Source organism: Glossina fuscipes, unplaced genomic scaffold (genome assembly GCF_014805625.2).
Source record: "Glossina fuscipes isolate IAEA_lab_2018 unplaced genomic scaffold, Yale_Gfus_2 73, whole genome shotgun sequence".
NCBI lineage: Eukaryota > Metazoa > Arthropoda > Insecta > Diptera > Glossinidae > Glossina > Glossina fuscipes.
The window spans coordinates 1,498,445-1,524,990 of record NW_023998436.1 but is presented as its reverse complement, the minus strand read 5'-3'; the positions used below and the strand labels follow the sequence as shown (position 1 = coordinate 1,524,990).

Sequence of the window (26,546 nt, the reverse complement as noted above, 5' to 3'; positions counted from 1 at the left end):
AAACTTTTTTTTTTCCTCAAAATTGAGTTAACTCTCGGAAGATAGCAATAATACGTAACAAAGCAGAAAACAAAAAAGAAATCCGTTTATAATTACGAAATAAATAAAATAAGAATTGACAATAACTGACAAATTACTTCTTGATGATAAACTACTAATAACACTTCCTGAAGCACAATACATATTTGAAGCCCTTATTTACATTACACATAAAAAAGAAAAAAATCTTTGAACTTAAAAACAAAATGCATAAAACTTAAAAATCAACATGTTCTCTCAAGTCATGCTGTTGCTGCGATGATAATGACAATGATGATGATGGCGATGCTGATGATGATGATGATGATGATGACGATGATGATGATGATGATGAAGATGATGATGATGATGAAGGTGGTGGTGGTGGCAGATGCATTTGTTGATGCTGCTGCTGCAGATTACTATTGTGACGTGCATATTCACGATGTTGTTGTTGTTGATTGTCATATAAACCGGACGTAGGGGCTGGGGTAGTAATAGCAGTAGCGGCGTTAGTTGAAGACATTGCATGAGAGCGCACATGTTCTAAAATATTACCAGACTGTGGTATAATACCGGACATTGGTGGCGGTGGTGGTGGCGGCGGTAATGCTGGTACAGTCCATAAGTGCGGATGAATTGTGTGGTGTACAGGATTCATATGAGGCATATATAATGGCGATTGATGATGAGCAGCTACGGTTTGCGCGGCTTGCAACATTGTGTACTACGCAACAGCAGCTGTTGTTGCTGTATTGGCAGTAGGAGCTTGAGCCGGCGCTGTCGACGGTGATGGAGGCGGTGGCGCTTGTGATGATGCGACGGTAGAAGCGACAATCGAATTACTATTAAGATTTACATTACTACTGTTGTTGGATGTTAAAGGAGTATTTGTTTGAGTCACAGAACTTAAAATATTACTTTTCAAATGCTCACTCGTCGCTATACTGTTCGAGTGTATATAATTCGCTGTTGCGTTACTATAATTGTTACTAAGATTGTTGTTTTGGCTATTGCAAATATTGCTACTACTGCTGCTATTGTTACTCATGTTGCTTTGAGAACTGACTGCCGTACCACAACTATTACTATTTGTACTACTGTTGCTGACATCATTATATGCAGCTGCTGGTGTTATTTGAGAACTGCTGTTACTATTTTCACTGTCGGCTGAAACCATCACACTGCTAGAAGACGAATTTGATATTATTTTATTACCGTTAATCACGTCCGCCGTCACTAGACCCCCATCGCAGCTGTTGTGTGATATTGAATTTACTGTTTCCGTGGGTTCCATTTTCATTTCAGTCTTCGCAGCGGCATTTGTTGCTTCCTTGCTAATTAACTCTCTACCTGAAGCTTTCTTTTCAATATTTACGGATTTTTGTTGTTGCTTCTGTTGTATGCGGTATTCGAGAGAATTAATAGTAGTTCCAGGGCCTCTCGACACTTGAAAAAGTACCCGTGAGATAATCAATGCCACTTGCTGATCTAGAATGTGAGACATAACCAAACCCAAGAGACGTTGTTCTTGTTGCATAAATAATGAACGATTATCTGGATGCTTCGCTAAATGCAGCAAAGTTCCAGCTGCTCTTCGTAACATATCCAGGCTAGTACCCATCGAATCGGGATTTTCTCGTAGATAATTAATGCCATGCTGGTTGGCTACACCTAATGCAGTTTGTTCGGCCTGTTCTATGAATGCTACCAAATATGAAATACATGGCGATTGAAGCGCTACCGTTCTAGACATTGCACTGTCTGCTGCTGCCAAATAATGCAAGAGATTTACTGAGAATTCGCGTAAGACTTGATCTTCATTGCGACACAAATGTCGTGTAAGGACGGCGCACAATTTTTCAAGCCTTGCGAAAGGAGGAGTTGCTATCACTAAGTCAACATTGTTATCAGTAACACATAATTTGCATAAAGCCTCCAAGGCAAGTCTTTGGGGTGATAATGATGAAGTGGGCCCGCAAGACGGGAAAGGATCCTGGCCGTGAGCACTTGGGCATACAGCCCAGTGAAGAAGGCCATCTACTAAGGGACGTGCTATGAGTTCCTCGTATCGTGTAAGTTCCAAATGTCCCGCTATATTTGCCATAATTACTAACATATTCTCTCGTATACTTATCAAATAATCCCACCACCATTCTCGTTCACCCTGAAGTGAACTGCAAGAATCAGAAAAATCAGTATCCTCTTCGGAGCCACGATCGTAATTACGATTCTTTGGTGGTCGAGGTAAGTGTTCGTGATAGAGTAATAGTAGGCGGCCAAGCACAGCTAAAAATCGCGGTGATTTCGCTAATATCGTCTCGTTTCCAGGCACAAAACTTAAATTGCGGAATATGTTTGAAATGCAAATACAACGTCTGGCAAGAGCGTCCTGGCTTTCATTCACAAGATAGAGACTGGATTCGTCGCGAGTGTAGCACTCATCTTCCAGCGAAGAAGAGGAGCGCCGGCGTTGCAGTACCAATGCAGGATCTCGAGCTGTCGACTTGGGATCAAATTCTTTTGTTGTGTCCTTCGAGCTGCTGATTGTTTCCAATTCCATGTCTATTTCACGGCAGTCACTGTCGGTGTTATTGGAAGTTGCTAACGCCGCCTCCGTTTCTTCTCGACTGATTTCAAGATGCGTTAATGATACTTTTTGTTCCTCTTCCTCCATTGCAGCTTGCAATTTCAATTTCTTGCTTTCACTAGGTTCTCCTATCAGTTGATTGCCGTTGTTGTTATTAGTGCAACCAATCGGATTGCTGTTGTTGAAAAGTCTACGTTTCTTATTAAAAGCGTGTTGTTGTAGACGGGCCTCAACTTCCTCGTCCCTATCACATTCATTCTGACTGTCGTGTTCAGATTTAACAGAGTCAGGTTCTATTTTAATTTTGTGGCATTTGTTACAACTTTTCCCCTTTGTCTTGATATAGCGAGCAAATGGAATGTCTATAATTTCTGATTTGAACACGTCAATAATGCCCGCATTGGTGTCCGGGTCAGTAAAGCCATACGTCCAAGCATTGCAACCTACTGGGACGCTTTCTTCAAATTTCTCTCCGCCCTCAGCGTCCCAGGGCTTTAAGTCATCTATCACGAATATGTCATGTTCAGCAGACTGCAATCTAACAGGCAATCCTTTACGTGACATCATTGTATAATTGGGTGTATGAGCTAACAGGACAACGCGTTCTTCAGGATTAGGAGGTACTCGAACTTGACCCAGATCGATATCTTCATCTTCATCCGTTTCTTCATTATCAGAAGACCCATCAATTTTAGCGTTCTTTAAATCGTCCATAACAGCAGCCTCTCGATTTCGCTTTTCATTACGCAAATAATTTGACCTCGTGAGTCTTCTCTTCTCGTTCTTAGGTCCAGCGAAAGGCTTATCCTCGTCTCCTTCATCTTTAAACATTGCGGCGAGATTCTTTTGAAAATGTTCTAATAATAGTGTTAGCAGGCCGGGCAAATGGCTCAAACCAAAATACTGAACGGTGGAATCGTCAAATAACAACACGTTCAAAACGTCTAAAGACCAAGTGCACTCCGTCAATAGACCAGACCGCATCGCCATGAAAATTCGCCAAGGATCAACCGGGCATACGTCAGTTTTTGTTAATCTTTTTCGTCTGTACAGTACCGGACTAGTGGCTTCAACGCTGTCTGGAGGAAAGACAATCTCTTTCTTGGCGAACTGTGGGAAAGGAGCTTGTGGGGGTGGCGGAGGAGCCCCAACAGCACCGGAGCTTCCGACGGGGGTCACCGGTTTCTGGGCTACACTCATCACTCCGGCCATAGCGTTTGATCCTGCTGGGACTGGAACGCCTGCACTGCTAGTCTGGGGTGGTGGCATAGAGAACGGCGGTTTTCCCAAGCTACTAGAAGGCAAACCGGTTGGAGCATTGCTAGTAGTCGGGGGGGCCAACTTGTTGTCCTGGCTGTGGCCCTGGTGATCCTGATATGCTAGCAGCTGCGCTTGCTGGTATTCGTTGTTGCTGACCAGTAGCTGGTGATCTTAGGGGTGAACCAGATGTACCAGCTGAAGGCGCACCCGGCGGATTCGCACCGCTTGCACTCATTGCTTGTGCCCATTGAGGTGGTGGTGGCTGTTGCTGACTTTGTTGTTGATAAGGTGGCTGCTGTTGGGGAGGTGGAGGTTGCTGTTGAGGGGGATAACGGTGCTGATCCCATTGAGTCGTACCAGCAGCTGTAGGTGCTTGTTGGCCAGGTGGCCCTAGGGGACCTCCAGCTGGTGCGGCCGTTCGCGGTGGAGCTGAGCCCCAAGTTTGCGGAGAAGGAGTTGAAGGATACTGACTTCGATACTGATTAGAGCTGCCTTGCCAACCACCTATGTAAGAAAGGAACAGGATTTATTAATAAACTATCTTCTAAAATGTACATCAATAAGATCTACCATAAATTTGTGGTCGAGCACTATAGCCAGGATATGGCTGTGAGTCTTTAACGAAATCTGGATGTCGCCTTGGTTGCGGACTCTGCATAAAAAATGAAACTTAAACTATAACACGTCTGCTAAATCCTAGCTAATACAAATCACTTACCTGTTCTGGAGGTCGATAATATTCTTGTTGGCCGGGAGGGTAAGGACTACCTCCTGTCGCTGGCCCACCTGGACCTGGTCCTGATGCACTGCTTGGAGCTACTGGTGGTGTTGATGTTTGCGAACTACCAGGTGGAGGCTGACTGTACGGACGATTACCGTATGGGCCATATTGGTTTGAACCAGTTGGAGGTCTATTGTCATATGAAAGGATAGAAAATAAAAAAATCTAAATTAGAACAGTTTTGAAAGGTAGTAATATAATATGGATAAAATGAAGTGAGTAAAGTGTTAAACAATACAGTTCGTGAAAGTGATAAAACTGTATTAAGGAGAATAAAATGTTTAAATGTTGCACTCACGCTTCTCCCTCGGGTCCGTAGGGAGGATACATGTTGCGATTTTGGGGAGGAAATTGTCCTTGTTGTTGACCAAATTGTCCGGCTTGGCCAGAGGCATTATATTGATCGCCTGAGCCATATTGGCCGTAAGCACCAGGCTGACCGGGATATGGAGAACCTAGAATAAAAGTTGAATACTTTCAGTAATGTGTGCGTCTCGTGTTTACAAAAAAAATAAAAAAATCAAAAATAAAATTTCACAATTTTTAACAGAAAATATATGAGATGATAAATTTAATTTTAAAAAAAGAATAAGTGATCCGAAATCGATAGATAGAGAGAAATCTTTAGTACTTTGTTAGATGTTAAAAAGAAAACAATTATGAATCAATTTGAGTGATATATACCTGGTGTTCGAGACACCGGTGGCGGATATGGCCCTCCAGGGGGATATGGAGGTCGTGATGCGGGAGGTGGTTGTGGAGGACCGCTATTGCTGTTAGCATTTGTAGCTGCGCCAGCGCCTCCACTACCGCCACTACTACCACTGCCAGCAGCACCAGGGTTAACACCACTATTGCCACCCACCGGCTCATCAAATGGATTATTGACACTTATGTTATCACCAACAGATTGCGCTGCGGTGTTTTGTGTATTACCTTTAGAACATCATCGACCGACCCCAAAAGGCAATTATTTACAAACCGAAAGCCAAATCAATTGCATAAGAACGTTTGATGTAATGCATCAAAGATGAATTTATTGGATAAGTTATGATATAATGTATTTTAAATGTATTTATTGTTGTTTTCATTTGGTTTGTGATAGTGAAGATCATGATGTTTTATTATTGGTGATGGCGATGATGGAAGTGTTAAATAATTTTTTAGAATATGTAAAAAAAAAAAAATGTTAAAAACAAAAATAAATAAATAAAATGGTAAGTAAAACACAAATAAAATAGTAAACAATAATATATAAAATGTACAATATGTATATTAAGGCAATTAAAGTAACTTACCTGGATGCGGACTTTGAGCATTACTCTGCGAAGGTGGTCGAGGCATTTGACCAGCGGCACCATAGTCGGGTTGTGGACCAGCGCCAGGATAACCACCTGGATAAGGTGGATAACCGTCAATTGAAGCGTTTGCGGCAGTGCCCGGGGCTGGAAATGCATCTTGGGAATTCGAAGAGCCAGCTATATAAAGTAATATAAAAATTTATTTTTATGAAATTTATCTTAAATATCGTACTTTACTTTGTAAGCCAATATATATACCTGGCGAGGGCACTGATGCAGCTTTGGTTGATTTCTTTTTGGTACCCGCTTCTACCTGCTGTATGATGGGCAAGGGATCGATATCTCCACGATCATAATGACATTCAAAAGCCAACAAATTTTTGGTATAATGTTTGCGCAAGGTGTAGGCGGCACTACTGCTAGCACCAATACCCAAAAGACCAGCAATATCTTTCCATGTTTTACTTTTTGTCACCTTTAATATATTATAGAAACAAATCCGTCAGTGCAACGTTTTAATTTCTTTTTTTTTTTTAATAACATCAATAAAACTTGAGGATGAAAAAAAACGTAATATTAAAATATATTAAAGTTATTATTATATATACAAGCAGAGATAAAGATAAATAAAAAGCTTCACATATAGATATGTATATATAGGAAAGTGTATCAAGAGAATGAAAAAAATTCGAGTGTTTATGAACAAGCAATCACTTGTTATAACAAGACCTTCTGAATTTTATCATGCAGTTTTAAATTAATTCTTAAAACAAGAACATTTTTATGATTTTATTTTTATTATTAAAAAGGAATCAAGCAAGATATGTCTCTATATTATAACAAGTGATTGAGAATCAATTAGAAGAAAATCGATTTGAATTAAGTTCAGTCCGAGCAACTTTAACTTTACCGCTTATATGCATTTTGTGATTGTGTGTTCCAAGATATGAGTTAAGGAAAAAGAAAATTTTACCAATAATTTCTACTACTTACGGTCTAATATTTGCCATATATGTTACACTACGGGGGAATCAAGGATTGTGAGGGACATACTATTCTGGAAACGATTACGGGAACGTTTACGGATTTAATCAGTCTACGATTGATCAAACCACGAAAATTATCTCAACCAAAAAACCAATTTCAAATTAAAACAAATATATTTTAAATGAGAAATGAATTGAAAGTGCAAACATGCCAAAATGATGGAAAACTGTTTTAAGAGTATTTTATGTATCGATATATTGGAAAAAATATTCTTTTTTACTTAATCGCGCGGTCGTTTTTTAAAATTTTTACAAATCCGAATTAAATTTGTTTTTTTTTTTTTTGTTTTTCTTTGGTTGGGTGATGGTTGTGGTGGTAGGTAGGCATTGCTAGGTCTTAATTGGGTTTGCTAGTAAATCTAAAAAGAAGTTAGTAAAAGGAAGTTTTCTACGGCACCTTGCATACCTCGACGAATCCGCCTCGGTCTTTAACATACAAATACAACCTATATAGATCGAGTGGTTGCTTCGATATCGTGGGGCAGGCGGTAATCGGTGTGCGGCGCTCATCCATAAATGCTCGTAACTTATCTAACCAAACATGTCGTTCAGGTGCGTCGTCCATTTCGTATAGTTTACAAAGACTGTCCGATTTTTTGTTGGCAGCCGATGCAGAAATGGGTGTCGCAGTGGCTCCAGTTGTCCGGAACGTATCTTGTTGAGGAACATGGCTGTTGAAACCCTGACCAAGCATATAAAAGCTTTTGATTAACATTATCAATATTAAGAATATCATATGTGCACTTACGGGGCTTGCCGGAGTTCTTGCCCAATTTGGCGGTGAACTCATTTCATATTCTTCACCAGGGACTCCAGTATGGCCCGCGTGCGGCCCAGTACCAACCATACCTACTGGTGACGTGCTCGGTGGTGCTAAATGACTTTGAACATATGGATCGTTTTTGCGCGACTTCGGGGTTGTACATTGTGGATCTTCACCAGAAGCTAAATAAAATTTAAGTAAAAATCCATTCTGTTCACTAGCAAAAATGTAATTAAACGTACCTGCTGATGCATTCGATAATGTACTTTGCTGGCTAGCTTCGTCCATAGGAGTTCCATCGGGTCCAGTGGTTACTACCGAAGTTACAGGATGTGGTGGCCCTGAAGCGGAACTTGAGGAGCCCGAAGAACTTATGCCATTATCTTGCGAAATGTGATCTGGCGGCGGTGGTGGACCGGAGTTTCCCTCCGGAGTTCCCACTGCGCCGCCCATCATCGGTTGTGGCGGTGTACTAGTAGGCGGACCCATATTTGTGGGCCCATGGGGCGGTCCCATGTGGTGTGGTGGACCCATCGGCATGCCGGGATGCATACCCGGACCATTGCCGTAACCTTGAGGAGGACCTGTTCCAGGGCCATAACCGCCTTTATGTTGCAAATGTTGCTTCAAATAGTTCAGAGGCCGAGAGGATCCACCACTCTGAGGTGGTGGTGGTGTACCCTTGCTTTGTATGTGATTACCCATAGGAGCACCGCCAGGAGTTCCCGGCGCACCTGGTGGTACAGAACCCACGTTAACTGGACCCCCTCCTTGTCCACTAGGAGGTACCCAATTTTGATAAGCTGGATACGGCGACCCACCGCCATGATTAAGTATGGGCCGCCCAGCGGCATATTGTTGCGGTCCGCTACCAGGTGGCATACTATTGACAGACGAGGGTTGGCTAGAATTTGGAGGTGTTGGCGCGTAGCCACTTGGTGGATATTGAGGTCGTGGCGGGTAGCTCCCTTGAGAGTATTGTTGAGCCTGTTGAGAAGGTGGTGGCGGATAGGCTGAGAGCAACGTTTGTGGGCCAGGATTCTGGCCTCCCATTTTATAACTGCCATGCATATGGGGTGGCAAGGGATAAATATTGCTGCCGCCGGATCCTTGGGGTAGAGGTTGAGATGACAAGTTACTTACATTTTGATTTGGGGGTTGCGGAGGTTGTTGAGAACCAGGCGGGCCACCAGCAACACTTCCTGGCGGACCTTGCTGCGGTGAATTGCTTGATACTGAATTAGAATTTTGAGATTGCTGTTGGGATGTCGCCTGAGAAGATGTTGGCGGTGGCCCACCGCCTGGTTGCTGCATAGGGCCACTACTCGATTGATTGCTCGAGGGACGAGAAATGGGATGATTTTGTGCTATAAATTTTTAATTGAGTTGAACATTAAGTTAGAAAATTGCATTGTCTGATATAAATTTGAAATCATTTATTAGGAGGAAACTTACCTACTGCCGGCGACATGGAACGAGACCCTGAGGAGCCAGTCGGGGAAGGTGTAGGACGCATTACTTGTTGTGAATTAGGTGTGCCCGGCGGCCCGGAACCCATACCGCTATGTCCGCCACCGCTAGAGCTATCATTACTGTTTTGGCCGATTAATTCCTACAAAAATCCAAAGCATTATATAAGTAAATAAGGTGGCAAGCTCATTAATACATTCAGATGCGGCTTTCTGTACTTTGTATAAATTCTCAAAATGCTCCCAGGGCAGAACTTTATTCATATTGTCTGTTTTTGTGTTTTGAGATTTTTTTTCTCAGCAACTATTTTGTTTTTATTATTATTTGTATTCTAGTTTTTCTGATACCTTTTTTCCAGTTTTCTTGAGAAAATTTTACATGAAAACAAACAAAAAAATTTTTTTTTCTCTGTTTTTTTTTGTAAGTGTGTTCAGAAATGGAATGCAAAATAATTTTCAGTTTGAAATAAGGAAAATTCTATTAGAAAATAAGAAAACATTGTATAGAAATATTTGTCATTTTTTTTTTTTATCCAAAACAATGTTTTTAAACAAGTAAAATTGTAGAACACATGCGTATGTGTGTGCTTGTGTTAACATTAAGGAAAGTTAAAAGTTAGGAAAATATTGCAATGAAAGGACGATTTTTTTACATGAAGTATGGTTGTGTAAAGAAAAGAAGTTTGAAAAGTAGTCAGCAATTAAAGCTTATTTTGCATTGCATTGCGCAACGAATTGCGAGGAGGTCATTGGATTGTTCGAAAAGTCACGGTTTTTTTTTGCTCAAAATAATAGATAAATTCTACGTGATCGTGAACGGTTGAATTGAAGAAATTCAAACTCCTACCGACCTCATGTCAAATAATGCCTTTGTTCGAAATTTTCTAAACCCGTTTTGGCGGTGTCGTCGTTGTGGTGGCGCATCCTATCTATACATACACAATATTTCTTTTTCACGCTTCACGAGCATTTTCACCTTTTCGATAGTAAAAAAAGTAAAACATACTGGAAATGGTGCTGTTAACTATATCTTTGAACATATTGGATGACGCAACAAGCGAAAATTCTGGGTGGCCTTAAATTTCTTCATAAACAACCTTCGCCATATCAGGTGTCAAAATGCACAACGACAATGGACATATGTATAAAAGCGAAATGACTTTCTGAACCCATTAGAAACTCTGAAAACGGCAATAAATAATTTTCAAATTAAGTCATTCTCGTTGTCCAATAAAAATCCTATAATGATTCCTTCTGTGATAATTACTGAACTGATAGTGATGATCAATTATGCATGGATTATGCAGACGCAACGTAATGCACTAATAATTTGCAAATAGTCTTAAGTTTAAATTAGTTATAAGTTGTCTCTTTCTCGCATGTATTCATACGTATGCTTATTGTAGTCGTGGCTTTAAAATGCATGCAGCACATGCATTATTACTCTTTCGTTCTTCAGCCATCATAAAAGTTCGGTCGTTTTAACAAGCAAAATATTATAATTAATTGAATTTTCAAAGAAATTCAACCGTCAAATTCGTCTTTTATTCTTGTTTTCTGTTTTGTAAGTGTAATTTTGAATTCCATTCGTTACTACGGATACAAAATATTGGCGCAAAGAAGCTTGCCTCATACACGTATTTCTTAATGAATTAGGAACATGAATTTAACAATTAGAAGTGATTACCTATATGCATCTTCACAATATAGAAGAAAGTGAAACAATCTCGGGAAAACCCTGCCTTGTCACCTATAACTTTCAATCTCGTGATGTTTTCAGAAAACCTGCTACGCAATGATTCACCAGAACCACTTGCTTGCTCGACCCAAATAAACATGATCCCAATCATTTTGCAAATAAGGATAAAGCCTTAACTTCAATTTACTTATCATCTGTATTGTATTTGGATGAAGAACACGCTAACATACAGTGGATTAAAAAGAAAATGACATTAAAATTTTATCCTTAATTTTGGATATATTGGTAAGACACTCGGAATCATTTTTTCAACAATGCTAATGAATATCTAGATCGCAGCTTTTCGAAAATATCTTTACAGGATTGTAATTTATGAACGAAAATAATGTCTGTGTTTTTTCGAGGTCCTTCCAGTTTCTAACCAGTTATGGGCATGCATGTAAAGCGATAACAATCGTTTTTTTTCAATCAATCGATCACGGAATGTTTGCGATAAATTTTAGCTCCTTATCTTCATTTTTGCAACTGCAAGGAATCAAAATGATCTCTTCTGATAGAAATAGGTATATGCAATACATTGGCAGTTCTGGCGTTAAGAAAAAGCCAGATAGGAATAACTAAAATAGGTTTAGGGCGTATTAATAATAATATCAACCAATAGCAAAATAATACCTATTTTATCTCGATGTATATATTATTATTGTTTGAACATCTAACATCTATGTTTTCTAGATGTAGTAAGTGGGCAGATTCGACTATACATGTGGCTTTGGTGATGTTCAGGTTGCGGAAACTTTCGAGACAAAGCAGGCATTGTATTGTATCAATGAAAAGAACAATTATCCAAATAAATTCTAAGGCTAAAGTCTTAAAGCACCAGGCTTGTGCTAAGGCTATCGGTTTGTTGAAACCTCTCTCGCACTTGAGATTTGAAATGACGACTATTGAATGGTTAGTCGAAAGCCTTTAACTACTCGGCCGCACAGATCCATCTGTAGTTTTTTATTGAGAAATATTGAAAATCGCAAATTATTTTCATATAACGACTTCTTCAAAGTCGAACCTCATCTGCTTTGTGATCATAAAAATGTTCCGATATAACGAATTTTTAAAGGAGGTCGACCTTGAATGTAAATTAAACGTTGGTTACTTGAAGTGCGCACATTTTCAACGGAAATGCTTTATAAGATATATTGGTCCTGCTTATAAGCAAATCGTCTTAATTTTTAAATTTGATCTTGACGAATTCCAATACTTTTCACTTTCTATCTTAATGGTCGCAATATTGAACACATCAATATTGAAAAATAAAAAAAAAAAATTAAGTCTCATTTGTATATGCCTCAATTTTTTGATTTTGATAACAATTCTATACTGCACTATAATATCTGACTGTTCTGCTCTAAATATTATTCAATAAATGAGACAATGTTACGTTACATTAACCCACATCTTAAGATATAATAAACACGTAATAAATTATAAAAAATAATCACGTGCTGGCGTATAGTGACTCACTTTTAATAATGCGATAGAGTATAGCAACAACAGCAGTAGCAGTAGCAAGACTAACCATTAAAGTTCAATGGCCACAACAAATCAATTAAAAAGTATGATGTAAAAAAAAAATGAAAATTAAATAAATACCGAAATGAAAACGAAAACAAAAAAAAAACAAAAATTTGCAACGAATTTAAGATAAAGATAATTACTATAATGATGCTCATCATTAGCATTGATGACGCACGCTATCAGTGCTCAGAGCACAAAAAAAATCTACAAAATGTGATTAGAATACAGATTATAAAGTGGAATATAGTCGCATATAAATATATATATATATATATATATCTGTATATACATATATGAATGATAAGACACCAAGTGAAGAGCATTATTAGTACACAATTAACCAATTACGTGCCGAATTTAACTTATATATACCAAATAGACAACGTGTACTACGCTGGGTACTCGATATTTTACTTGGTCAAGGTAAATAGGGCGATTAAGATTATATTTTCTCGCTTAGTTTATCCAAGCTGTGATTCAATGAATCAATTTTGCTAACTTTAGATCAACGAAAGCCAGGCAGGCAAACGCATACTAAATATGTACCGGTTGCATTGAAAAAGAAAACGGCTGATATTTTATAGTATTTCTAGACTCAAAGGCCAATATAAAAAGTTGGTATGACATAAAATCTTAACGTGTCACTCGATGGCGTCTACGGCGTATTAATACATCAAACTGAGAAACATGTTTTACTCATCCTTAGTCTTCGTTAATTCGTCGTTAATTTTCGTTCTTCGAGCAAATATATCGTAGTATACGGCTTTTGAGATAAGTTTATGCAATAACAAGAAATTAAAATGATATTTATTTACTCCAGCTTGTATACATATAGAATTGTGAAATTAACGGCACAAGGTTAGCTCGATTCAGTTGACTTAATATAAAAATTTGATTATGAAAAAAAAATTTAAAAGAACATTTAAAAGCATGAATTAAAAGCTGTTCCCCTCTCACCAATTTTAATCCCAATTTCGAGCTTTATAATATTTGGAATGAGTAAAGAGCCATACTTTCATTAATTTTTCGCATTTAAGAAGAGAAAAGTAGTGATAAGAAAAATTCGCGACCAAATTTTGAATTGGTACTTGTGACTTCAACGAACAGGTCACTATTTAGGCGGAATAAAAACAATTTTACTTTACCAAAACAAAATGCTCAATTGCCGTCTTTAAAGGAGCACATATATCAAGTTTGTGCAGATATACAGAACACCCAGAAGGACTTAAGATAGGACACCATTTTCGTTATTATGCAGAATGTGAATCGATCTAAGCTTGTTTGTCCGTCTGTCCGCCTCAAGCATGCAATTGCGTTTCATTTACAGATCGCAATTTTTGGAATATTTTGATGGATTTTGTACATGTGCTTGTTTTGGATCAAAGACGAACGCTATTGAAATCGGTTCGGACCATTTTCCACTACATGGCTAAATGTATTACCACATTCGCGAGGGTAAATGTTATAGCATTTAAATTTTTAAGCCAATCATTTTTATTTTATTTTACATAACTTTAATATAGTAACAATAAACAGTTGAGAAATTGAATCTGTATCATAGTGGATGTTATGGCACTCACAGTATATGTATACAATTATATTGCAGTTACTTTTACAAAATATTTTTAATCAGTTTTCGACTGTCACAACTAATTTTAAAATAAATTGATATAGATCGAAGGTATTTTTAGGAAATCTTTCATCCATTAAGTCGTAACATCTACCACAATTAATTTAGAACTAACGCAACTAGCTTCTCGAATTCTAACCTCGAATTTCTTTTATTTGATTCTCATATTACTGGTACTATTAAGAAAAAATTAATCCACCATGTCGCGATATTCATTTTAGAATTAATCCCTTTTTTGGCAGATAATACACCTTCATTTGAGAAATAGTTTTAAAAATTCTGTCTTTTTTGACTTATGGTAGTAAATAAGCATAAAACCTCCAAAAAAGTTACAAAAATTAAATTTAATTGCTTGTAACTTTATGTTGGCAAGGGTGAATTTTTCAATTTTTGCACGTAAAGGGTAGAGTGCTTCGTAAAGTAAATGTGGGAAATTTTAGTTTTCTAACTTTAATAATTTTTGAGCAGAACGAGCAGAAATCCAAAAATTTTTGTTAAAAAAAAAACGGCATTGCGTTCAGTTTATGCTCTACTGCACGCTTCTGCTCTAGCTAATTTGGCTCATATTAAATATTCGCCCGCGTGTAACAACTTCCAATGTTTCTACCAAATTTGAAGTCGATATCTCCGTTTTTGCGAGTGCCAACTACTAACACCACATTGACATACAGACGGACAGACATGACTTAATCAGTTGAGAATTTCACGCTGAGTCTCTGAAGTTACGTACATTATGAAAAAAATCACAATCCTTCAGTGGTGGGTATAAAAAATCAAGAATTACAAAATATTTCTATCTGTGTTTTATTCTTTATTATATTCCTCGAACTGTTAATTCTCTTTCTCGGTCTCTCTCTCGGTCTCTCTCTCTCCCTCTCTCTCTGCTTTTCTCTCGTAATTCATTAAAAAAAAAGAAAAGAACTTTACTTTTTTCTCTCTTCTTATTTTTCTTATAGTAAAGTAAGAAATATACCAGAGCAAGTCACATTTTTTGTCTCTTTTAATTATTCTTCTATTTTTTATATGCGAAATGAAACCATCCCGCGTAAGCAAAGTAACGAAGTTTTGATTTCATTAGCCGACAATGCAAAAAGATCATAAAGTTAATTGAAATCGAAAACTATTACAGAAACTTATTATTATTACGTATGTTAATAAAAGAGTAGATCTGAATAACACGTAATAGGTGTACAAAGTGGAATGGAAAACAGCTGATTTTGTAGAGCGTGTAACTAAAATAGAAATAGAAACTAAATTCATTTAGTAGTTGAAATTCTTAGAAGCACACATTTATAATAGATTTTAGATTGAATTTTTATAACACATAAACAACCAGTCCTTGCTAATAGATTTTAACATGTTTAATGAAATCCAAACTAGGGGAGATAGGAGCTGAGCTGTTGCTATATTATCATCATATTCAAGCGAAACGAGAATTGAGTTTCAAACGATGGATACTTTTTTTAAGCAAATAGTTTTTTTTTTATACACAATCAGTAAACCGCATGTACATGCGCAAAATACACAAACACACAAGCACACATGCACATGTTCAAATTAGAAGAAAAACAAAAAAAAAGCACACTTTGTCTAGTATTGCTCTTTAAATCCCTATAATAATAGAAAATGATGATGACGCGTAAACATATTTTTGTGAAGCAGAAAAATGCAAATAAATTAATGGAATTTTTTTCGTCTTTTTTAAACACACAAAAAAAACAATTCCTCTTTTCCTTTTTTTTTTTTGTTTTTGTTGCTTTAAACGTGTAATTTTTTCAGTACAATTATTGCTGATAATATATACACATATATACATATATATGTGTGTAAAAATAATGAAAAAAAAAAATACAAATAAAAATAATTTGAAAAAAAAGTAGAATACGAGCTTTAAAAAAACCGAGCTAAACTTCAACTGAGCTCCGTTGTTCACTGTATTCAAAAAATTTCACTTGCAAAATACTTTGCACACAAAAACAAACGAGAACGCGGAGAAAGAAACAAAAAAAAAAAAGTAATATATATGTATGTATATATAATCTTAAAAATATTTTGTTAATAAAATAAAAATATATATTGTATAGAATAGAAATGTATAAGTTCGCGCTGCGCTCACATATACACACATGGCAATTTGCTCTTATTTTCTTTGTCTCTCTCGCTCATTCGCTCTCGCTCTTTTTTTTTTCATTAAAATGTTTTAATTACATTGTATGAAAAACGAATATGCGTATATTGGCAACTGTGCATGCACATGCACTTGTGCAAAATAAACAATAACAAATTTCCAAGGCGAATACTGTTGACGCATACACTATGCGAAACATTAGCGTGGTTGCACACGAGTTTCGAAATAAAATATTTAGAACTTTTTTTGTTTTCTTTTTTCAAAAGCAATTTAAACATTTTGTTGATTCCTTTCTAGCGTAGGTTGGAACCGAGATCATTTTACGCTGTACATACATATGGACTCTGGCTGCGTAATGCTTATGCTCTAGGGTAAGTATTTTACGGAAAAGAATGCAGTGTTTTGAAGGCTCTACCTTCTTCTGCTTCCAATCCTGTTGCCGTTGTCTATTAGCGCAAACCCTGCTGTTTGCCCATTTGTAGACGATATCGTCTTCCGAATTACTTACGCTTATATTCTTTCAATAGCGAGCCATGTAGCACCGAGCTACAAAATAAATGCTGCATTATATGTGAAGATCTGTGGGCATGAGTGACAGAGAGCTTACAATGTCGGTCGCTTGCGATGGCAGGCTCATATGCTCGTTGATAGTAAAGATATGTCAAACATTCATAACGTCGGCAAACATCAGCGTAACGTCGTTTTTGCTTTGATTATCTACAGATAACTCTGCCCCAAGTGCTATATGTTATATAAAAGGGTTTTGCCCACATACGAAGTTTTTTAGCAGTTATGTTCGGTTTTCTCATTCGCCCGCCCTGGTGTTGCCTACACAGGAGCTGTCGCACAACACGGCACCATGACTCTTTGTCCGGGATAGTACGAATTTTCCCCGTCTTGCCAGATATTTCCACTTTCAAGAGCAATACCCACAAATTCTACTCCCATTTTTTTTCTCCTTCCTGGCTAAGACGGTGCCTACAATCTATAGGGCTCTCTCTCAGTTAAGCAATGCTTGTTGACGTAAATCTTTTAATAATGTAAGTTAGGATAAAAATCTTTGACTACTACCTTGCCGAGATCATAGGACATCCCCTCAATGGGTACTCAAACAAAGAAAAAAAACAGAGTGAAAATCTATTCTAAGGCAAACGAGAGAGTCATGCACGCAGGTTGCTTGTATGTCGTCGACGAAGAGAGGTCGTAAGACGCTCTTCTCTCATAAATCGAACCTAATTATATTTTTATTCTTTTACACACAAATTAATACATAAATATATTTTTAAATTATTTATTGATCGCTCGGATATTTCCCTTTAATATGTATTTCAGATCATGTTTTTCTATGATTTGGCAGACACGGGCTTATTATTAATACTTTTTCTTCCACCAGAGTCTAATGGATGCTTAGGCGAATTTTTAGTAGAAGAAATCATTCATTAAATCTACTTATCGAATAGTTGGTCGATTTATTGGGCTATTATTTCGCTTAACGGAGCGATAAATTTCGCATTTATGACCAAACCAAGCGACCCAAGTTCAGTCGTCAGTAAACCACATTTTATTTACAATTGGTGTGCGGCCATGAGTAGAATGAATCGATAAAACAAAACAATTACCGATTGGACTTGCAACTCTCAGGCTGCGGCCACTTACTGTCGCTTTCTCTCCCCCCTTGCCACTGACCACCATACTTCCGTCACCTTACCATGTTTCTGGCCAAATATAGGCAGATGTTCATGTGCTGATTTAATTAATTATTTCACAAAACTTGAGTTAAAAATTAGTGGAAAAGATCAAAAATTCAGATTTAACTGCAACTGACTATTTCTTTGGACAAAGTCTTGACATCGTAATCGTGATATCGACGGTTAGACGGTCAGAGAGACGGACATGATTTCGAACTGATTTTGCCTGGCGAAAATTTCGAATTTTTGTTCTGGGTGACATCTTCCGAGTGATTAGTTATATTAAAAAGAAAAACATTTTTAGTTACCCATAAGATGTTGTTAAGAAGTATAAACTGATATTATGCAGTATACTTAATAAAACGATTTACGTTCTATCTTTCAACAACAAAATATTGTGAGTGGGGACTAAATAATTCGACTTAAATCAAATACAAGTTTTTGCATCAACCTAATCTTTTAAATTCGTAAAAGTTGATGGCAGTGGTATACAGTTTATTGCTAAAAGGAAAAAAAAAAAGCAACAACCGAACATGATAAGACAATAGGACCCGCTCTATCTATCAAGCATTTTGAAACGTGAACGTTCAAAAAATAGAATAAATTGACACACAGTCGCAGAGAGGCATTTTTCTATTTTTCAATTTTTTTTCTTTGCTTTTCTCTTTACGCTCTATAGTACAAATATCCGAGCAAAAAAAAAACACACATGTTCGAAAGACGATTTGATTAAAGCCTTGTGCGTAACATATGTATGTTTGATAATGTACTTATAGTGAGGAATAAATAAACAGTCGGTCTTCGCTCGTTCAGTCGTTACAATAGGAAGTTATTGAGACAACAGTCTGCAGCAACAGCATTCAACTACACATACGCAATAAAAACGAACTATAGTTAGAAAAACATAAGAAGAAAGATTACTATTAAAAACCAACTGTGATGTGCGCAGCAATGCCAACCAAAAAAAAAAAATAAAAATAAAATAACCAACAGAATCCAACCATTAGTTCGGAAGAGTTTCAATTGAATTGAGTGTATATTGTAAAAGACATTAAGTTGAATCTTGATTGAAAAGAATTGGTAAAAATGTGTAGAGCGGAGGAGGAATTGAGAAAGAGAAAAAAAAAAACAAGAACAATGAGAAACCACATACACATACAACAAAAAGTTTATAAGTATAGGAAGAAGGCAGATTTTAGATGCATAGGTCACACACACGCACACACACAACTACTGGGCTTAACAATAAAACCACATTGTCAATTGAATTGTATTGAGTGCGATGTAAGTAAACGGTAAAAATGTCTGTCCATGATTGGTATTAATATCGGAAAATGAGATAAAATGGTATTTACTTTGCGTAAAGTTTCGCAAGAGAGATACCAATGAAAAACAATTGCAACATCGTGTTTATTAGTAAATCGAAAGAGCTATAAAGAGTACAAATTATTGAGTTAACATTGCTACTATGCACACTTTACTTAATAAAAATAAATTTTTCTCTACAACATTCTTTTAATTTACTCAGCCGACGCCGACTCTTATCATGAACCACTCAAAGTTCTTCTGCTTCCAAATTCGTTATTTTTGTTGCTTATTTGAAGAAATCTGCTGCCAGAGCCCACCAAACACATTCAAAGTCTTATGCTTATGGTGCTGCTCCATCATATCCCAATTGTCGGCTTTGGCTTCAATGGTTTAAATAGACGTGATTTTGATGTCATTGACAAAAAACGGCTATACAGAGTATCAAAAGCGGTCAAGGACCATGAATGGCAAGACCTGTTGGCCGAAATCTTAGCAGAAACCCGAGCAGAACTTTCGAACATATCAGCAGTTGACGAATCAACTGTGTGAAGGGAGATGTTCAAAAGCAGGGAAAATGGCCACCACTTGTTGCAATTGTTTTCCGGGATACACTATCGCAGCTCGAATGGAAAGTTCGGCCAGACATTGCTCCTCCTCACTTGTTCAGAACGACGCACCATGGCTTTAGCTGGCACACGGATCCGCAAAGTTGAAGAAGTTTGAAAGTGGGTTGGTGGGTGGGTCGCTGCCAAACCAATATAAGTTGTTTTGACATGATGTCGCCATGTTGCCAAAAATATTGTAGAACGTTGTAAAAAACGATAGCAAGTATTTTTATTTATATATATTGTGCCAATTTTCTATAATAAATGCCTTTTTCAAGCGGAAAGATGATTAAAATTTTTGCAAACACCTAAAGGATTATATCATTTTCTTTGTTAAATCTAAATTTAGACCAGTTATACTGCGTTCCGCAGAGTCAATTAACCGAAATGTGTCTCCGGGAATGGCTGAGGTATTGCCATTTTTTATTATTATTATTTTTATAAATTTAGCCAGAGAATAAATTCTAAGACTAAAGTCTTAAAGCACTAGCATCTAGGGCTATCGGCTTTTTATTAAAAACTCTACCGCACTTGAGGTTTGAACCCACGACTATTGAGTTGCTCGTCGAGACTCTTGCCTACTCGGCCACTCAGGCGGATACCCCTATTTTTTAATATTCTTCAAAACTATAATTTCTTTTTTTTTAATCCTTTACAAAGCACATTTAATCACCTCTCCAAATATTATTATTCTAATACCTTTTTTTTTTGGCTTAACCCCCCCTAAAGCCGTTTATTCCCTTTTTGCAATTTTATATTTCTTTTCCACAAGGAAACAAAACCAAACGAAAAAAAAAGAAAACAAAAAGTTGCTCGAAAAAAAAATTTTCTTTCTATTTGCCAAACTAGTTCCATTTCCGATGCGCATTATTTTTTTTATGAACAATTGTTGGTCACCCTACATTGTGGTATTTCCATTGTAAAGTTTTTGTTTGCTGGGATATATTGATATGAATTTTTTGAAATAAAGGAGAGTAAAAAGAGAATATAAAACTGCAGAGCACAAGCGACAAAACGAACGTGACGAATAAATAGTGAAACAAATATAATATAAAAAATACATGAAAATATAATCGGATAGAAAAAAATCGTTTGTATTTGTTACAAAAAAAAAAAAGAGAAACTTATTTGCGAAATAACGAAGCAACAAACGAAGAAGAAAAAGCTAAAAATTGAAAGACAACAACACAACAACCACACAGCAAGTAACAACGTATAAAGTGTGAGACATAAACCTGCAACCCACTGACTGACTCTAGATATTATTTTTATGCATGCAGACACATGTATATAAATAAGGTATAGAATATTCTACGTTCTTATTTTCCAAGCAAAGGAGAAAAAAAAGAAAAGAAGAAGAGGAAGAGAGAGAGAGAGAGAGAGAGAAAGAGCGATAGCCAGAGAGTTATATTATGCTTTCGTGTGTTTGAATCGTACATGTCAAGTAAAATACTTTTAAAATTTAGAGAAGCCTACAGTAGTATAAGAAAATTTAATAAAACACAACACGACAACAACAACAACAATATACCAATCACACCAATACACAGACATAAAAGCAAAAGCTTATGGTTATTTATTTCAAAATCAAGAAGCAGCTAGAAATTTAAGCCAGTAAACAGCAACAACACTAACAACCAACACCAACAAAGACGATAAACTTAAAATATGGAACCGGTATAATGAAAACGTTAAATGAATAAACCAAAAGAAGGGAGAAGAGAAAGGAATACAAAAAGAGAATAATTGAAGTATAATGCAGTATATAAGATGTAACCAATGATCATAATGACGTTTAGTAAAGTAGTCTTTCAGAGCACACAATATCATATCTAACATTTACACATATATATCTACGTATACATACTTTTTTAATGGTTTGGGTTAAGCTCTTTTGGCTAGAGCGTTTTGTTATCTACACAAATACAAATGCAGAATATACGGAGCAGGCAACTTTTTAACATCGTCTCTACATAAAGTATTGCTTACAGCAACATATATATATATATATATATATATATATATGTACAATTTTACGTAAAATAAATATAAATTTGTTTTTTTGAACGTATAACGAAGGGTCGGTTTGTCGTCTTTATTTCTGTTAAGTTCTACTTCTCCTTTTTGCTAACTTTTCTGGGTCGTTGTCACATATTGAGGTGCTTTTAGTTTTTGAGAAGCTAAAAACAATAAGCATTCTATATAAGAGAATATCAATACCAAGGGGAAGATGTCCACTTGCTAATATACATATATACATATGTACATTGAACGTTCATATTAAAAGAAAGCGTAATAGTAATGCTATCACTGTACGTATGAAGCAACGTAGATAGGGTAAAGTGAGTGTATCGTCAAATGTGATTAAAACTTTTGTTTTCTTTCACCTTTTCTGCGAGCCAATAAAATATATCTCTAATCGTAACTTACAAATAATAAAACTAAAATTTAAGTAACTCAACTTTTGAGAAATTGCTTTAAACGAGACAATCAGATTGTCTTAAAAAGTCATCAAAAGTTTGAATGTACATATAAGTTTAGACATTTCGTTCGCAAAGTTTGCACATCAGGTATAGAACTAAAGCCTTATAGAATTTGTTAAGAGAAGACATAGTACCTTTTGTCTTTCCTTGACGCAGAATCGCCCTTTATTATACCGATCGATTCAGAAGATGATTCTAAACTCGTGTGGTGACCCTCATGTTTTCCTATGTTCAACGTACACTGACATGTTTTGGAGCGAGGGCGGGCACTATTGAAAATCATTCGGATCGGACCGTTGTCATAAAGAGGCTCTCCTGCCTTCTTTTTCATGACCCTTCTTAGATGCGGCAAAGCTCGAAAAATGGACCTAAGTAGACCAAATTTACATTTCAAACAACTATTGTGCATCAATTTTCGTCCGCAAGCACTAAAAGTTAGCGGTCGATTCAGAATCACATTGCGGGCCTGTCTAAGCTTGTTCATCCGTCTTGTCTTCCTGTATTTCGCCTGCAGATCGTAATTTTTCTTGATGAAATTTGATACAAGTACAAGTCTCGGATCCGATCATTTCTTCGTCCACTTCTCATTTAATATCTTATTTTGAAAAGCCTTTATATGAACAACTGTAGGGTAGTGTAGGGTATTTAGTGCTTTCGCTAATTTTTTGTTTAAAACATGAAAGTGCTTAGACCGCAATCTGGTACTCCCTTCTTTCTGCCAAAAAAAGCATAAATTGTTAAAGAACTTTGTCTTTCGGTAAAGCATAACAGCGCATAAACGTAGGTTACCTCTGCCTTAATGCTAATAAGCAAAAAAAATTTTATTTCAACTAATTTTCAATTTGAAAAGTTTTTAATATCAAATCAAGTGAAACTCAACTGTCCGTTATTATTAGCGACCCAGCATTCATTACGCAGATCTTTTTGTCATGTCCATAATAACAACGGAAGCAAGCAAATAGTGTCTCGCAACCACTTTTTTTATGTAAATCTGTCGCATTCTCTTTCGAATATGTATAGTGGGTATGGTTTTAAAAACCAAACGAAGGCAAATTTTTTTTTAAGCAAAAACAAAAATTATTAAAAATATGATGGCCTCACACATGTGTTTTAAACTTGTGCCGAATGTAAATATGTAAACACACATAAGTAATATTAAGAAAGTGAGGTTATATCCGAAACGTTTCTTGTTTAAATGAAAACTGTAAGTGAGGAATTGAATTCATTTGGGAATGAATTCAATTGCCATTGCAAGGATTTCATGCCTTTAATGTCAATCAGTTTAATGCTCATTAACGAAGGTTCCTGGACTAAACAAATCTGGTCTTTACTCGAAGAAGGTTTCGAGCACTTATCTAGCACACATATGCTTATTACGAATAGAAGGCATCCAACTCCCGTTAAACCTTTTGTATTCCTGATTGGTGTGAGCCCTGAACACCAACTAGGCCATTTGTGCTTCACATTACTTTAAACATCAACGTTGAGAGTAGCCTCGATTGTCCTACACAAGAGGGGAGACAGACACAAAGAGGAAAATGGCATATTTGTCTCACCACTATCTTGGTGAAAACAATCCATTCTGTCCACATATGTTGAATGATTTAATCTTGTTTTTACACAATATGTCAGCTTGTCAAAGTGATGCTGCAGTTTGAACGAAACTTGGAACAATGGATCTTTTGAAAAGAAAGTTGAGATCGTTTACTAGCTCTAAAAATTTTTAGAGCAATAATTTAATACGCTTCCTCACGAGTTCCTTGTAAGTAAATTTAATTTTCAAGCTACGTGTACCGTTCTTGGTACACGTTAACAAATTTAATAATTTTTGATAAATGCCTTTTTTTTGTGTTTATAAAAGAAAATACATAGTTGGGCAAGACATGTGTACTGTTCTCGGTACACTTCTCAGCATGTGTTGAGGACATATCTTTTTTCTTAGCATATAATTTCAAGGTTGTATCGAGCCATAAGCTGCAGCAATGAACTAATTGAGAGATGTGTTATATGTAAAGTTGTTGCACCAATCCGTAAACGTGCTTTCGGCATAAGGACGTATAGATAAATAATGTTAACTTGATTTTACTCTTCATGCTTAAATATAGACGTAACTTACGATTATTTGAATACGTATTTTTGCAATTTCGCAAAAACATTTTGAAAACTTAATCCACTCGCTATGGTTAATATTAAAGAAAATGCTTTGTGTTTTCTGGTACACTATGAAACTATTTCTGACAATTTGCGATTTTTAGTCGAATTATTATAGTTTACAAAATAGTTTGTTTAGCACACTCCTTAGGCGTTGCAAACGTCGACGTTATATGCACATGTATATATATATAGTATATATACTCGAAAGTACATAACAGCATATAAGAGCATTTCAAGTTAAGAGGTCTAGCGCTATGGCCTGAGTGGTGAACATAAATTTTGCGCGCCAAAAACTTTATGCAAAATAACACTGTGAAGCAAAAAAAAAAAACACGAATCAGATAAACACAAGCGTAGAGAGATCGACGATGAATTGAAATAAGAAGAGATTGTTTTTTAGTTTTTCGTTTTTCGTTTAAGGAAACACTTTAAAAATGAAATATAAAGTAAGCAGAAAGCGACACTTGAGTGTTTTGAAGATGAAAACAATTATCGTCAAAAGCAATAACAACAGTAACAGCAAGAACAACAAAAACACAATCCACTAACCATATAAATAATGGTTTGGTAAGCAACGATGACGATTATGATAATGTTTATGATGATAGTCACCGTAGTGAGCTGCAAACATGTTCACAAACATGCAGACGGACACAAACACACGTACACACACACACACACACACACACACACACACATGAATAAAAATAGAATTTGTTCAAAGTTTAAAAACAAAACTAAAATGATGTTTGAAAACTTTTGGTTCGGGCGGTAGCGAGTAATAATTACAATTTTGCTTGTCACCCTCGGTCTTCTCTTAATTCAAGGCTTGTAATTATCAAAATATTTAGATTTGAAATCTTTAGACTACCAAAGTAGATTTTAAGCACTGACACTGATGTTAAACGTTTTGCATTTTTTTTATTTCTTCGCAAAATTTTCGACAACACCAGCTATATTTACAAACATATCGAATGATGGATTTCACCCCATTATATATAGAATGTTCAAAATAACTGAATATAGCTCGTCTAGCTTATGCTGATACAAGTTGAAGAGAAGTTTGACTGCATAACATTAATTCGTCATCGCCGTCACATCATCAACTTTTTATTTATTTCTATAAAAGTTTTCTAAGGGGGCAATGGATTTTGAACTTTTTCTTTTTTTTTTATGCAAATTTGATCGCAAACAATGACAATGCGTATGCATATAAAGTGAAAAGTGTGAGATAATACAATGGTGAGGTCATCGTAATCGTTAGTTATATATTGTTTGTCTCAAACAAAATTCGAACAATGAAACCAGACGACTGTTTCAAGCTGCCTCTTGGAGTACGGGTAGCACCACTTGGGAGCACAAAGTGATGGTTCCATGTCGACATTTTGAATAGCTTTGTGAACAAAAGGATACTTCCCTTTAAGAAAATTGCTTGATATAAATTGCATCGGTTTGCCTTTTCTAGTAAGAGAACTAGAAAGCTTTTAAAGGCGCCTTTTTTCAGCTAGAATCGCAAGCAATGGGACCATGTCTAAATTCCGCATACATTTTGGAAACAAACGGATACTTTTACCTTGAAATTGAAAACTTTCGAGTGTTAAGCCGCCTCTGAATAATCGTAGCACTTGGAAACCACATAAATGATGGGACCGGGTCTACAATCTGCTGAGATTTGTGAAAAAAAGTATACTTCCCTTTAAGAAAAGTTGCTGCATTCGATATTGCATCTATTTGCCCTTCTCTGAAGAGAAATTTGCAAATTTTTGAAATCGACCGTTTTACGTTGCCGTTAAGAACGGGTAGCACGCACTTGGAGACTTGACGACGGTGCTCTAATATGGTCTATACTCCTGCATAGACTTATTATAAACGAACGAATTAAAGGTTACTTCCCGTTAAGAAAACTGCTACTCTCAGGGGAGTGTTTGCAAAAGCTGCCAACTTTTTTTTTCTATTTTTGTCTTTTCATCTCTTATTCTTATTACATGAACTCTCCCATGATTCGCATTTAAGCAAATTTTTTATGGCCGCGGGATCAACACTCCATTTCG

The 26,546-nt window shown here is 36.4% G+C and overlaps 1 protein-coding gene across 1 annotated transcript in view; it reads right to left on the bottom strand.

The window, feature by feature from the left end:
- Positions 1–720: 720 nt before the first annotated feature.
- LOC119638156 (trithorax group protein osa) overlaps positions 721–26,546 on the bottom strand; it is a 135,873-nt gene continuing 110,047 nt past the window's right edge. The window contains 11 exon segments of the mRNA XM_038034816.1: positions 721–3,958; positions 3,999–4,372; positions 4,439–4,520; positions 4,587–4,779; positions 4,948–5,104; positions 5,334–5,585; positions 5,948–6,425; positions 7,394–7,678; positions 7,745–7,941; positions 8,002–9,126; positions 9,215–9,371. Of these exon segments, the coding sequence (XP_037890744.1) occupies positions 746–3,958; positions 3,999–4,372; positions 4,439–4,520; positions 4,587–4,779; positions 4,948–5,104; positions 5,334–5,585; positions 5,948–6,425; positions 7,394–7,678; positions 7,745–7,941; positions 8,002–9,126; positions 9,215–9,371 (6,513 nt within the window). The 3' untranslated portion in view covers positions 721–745.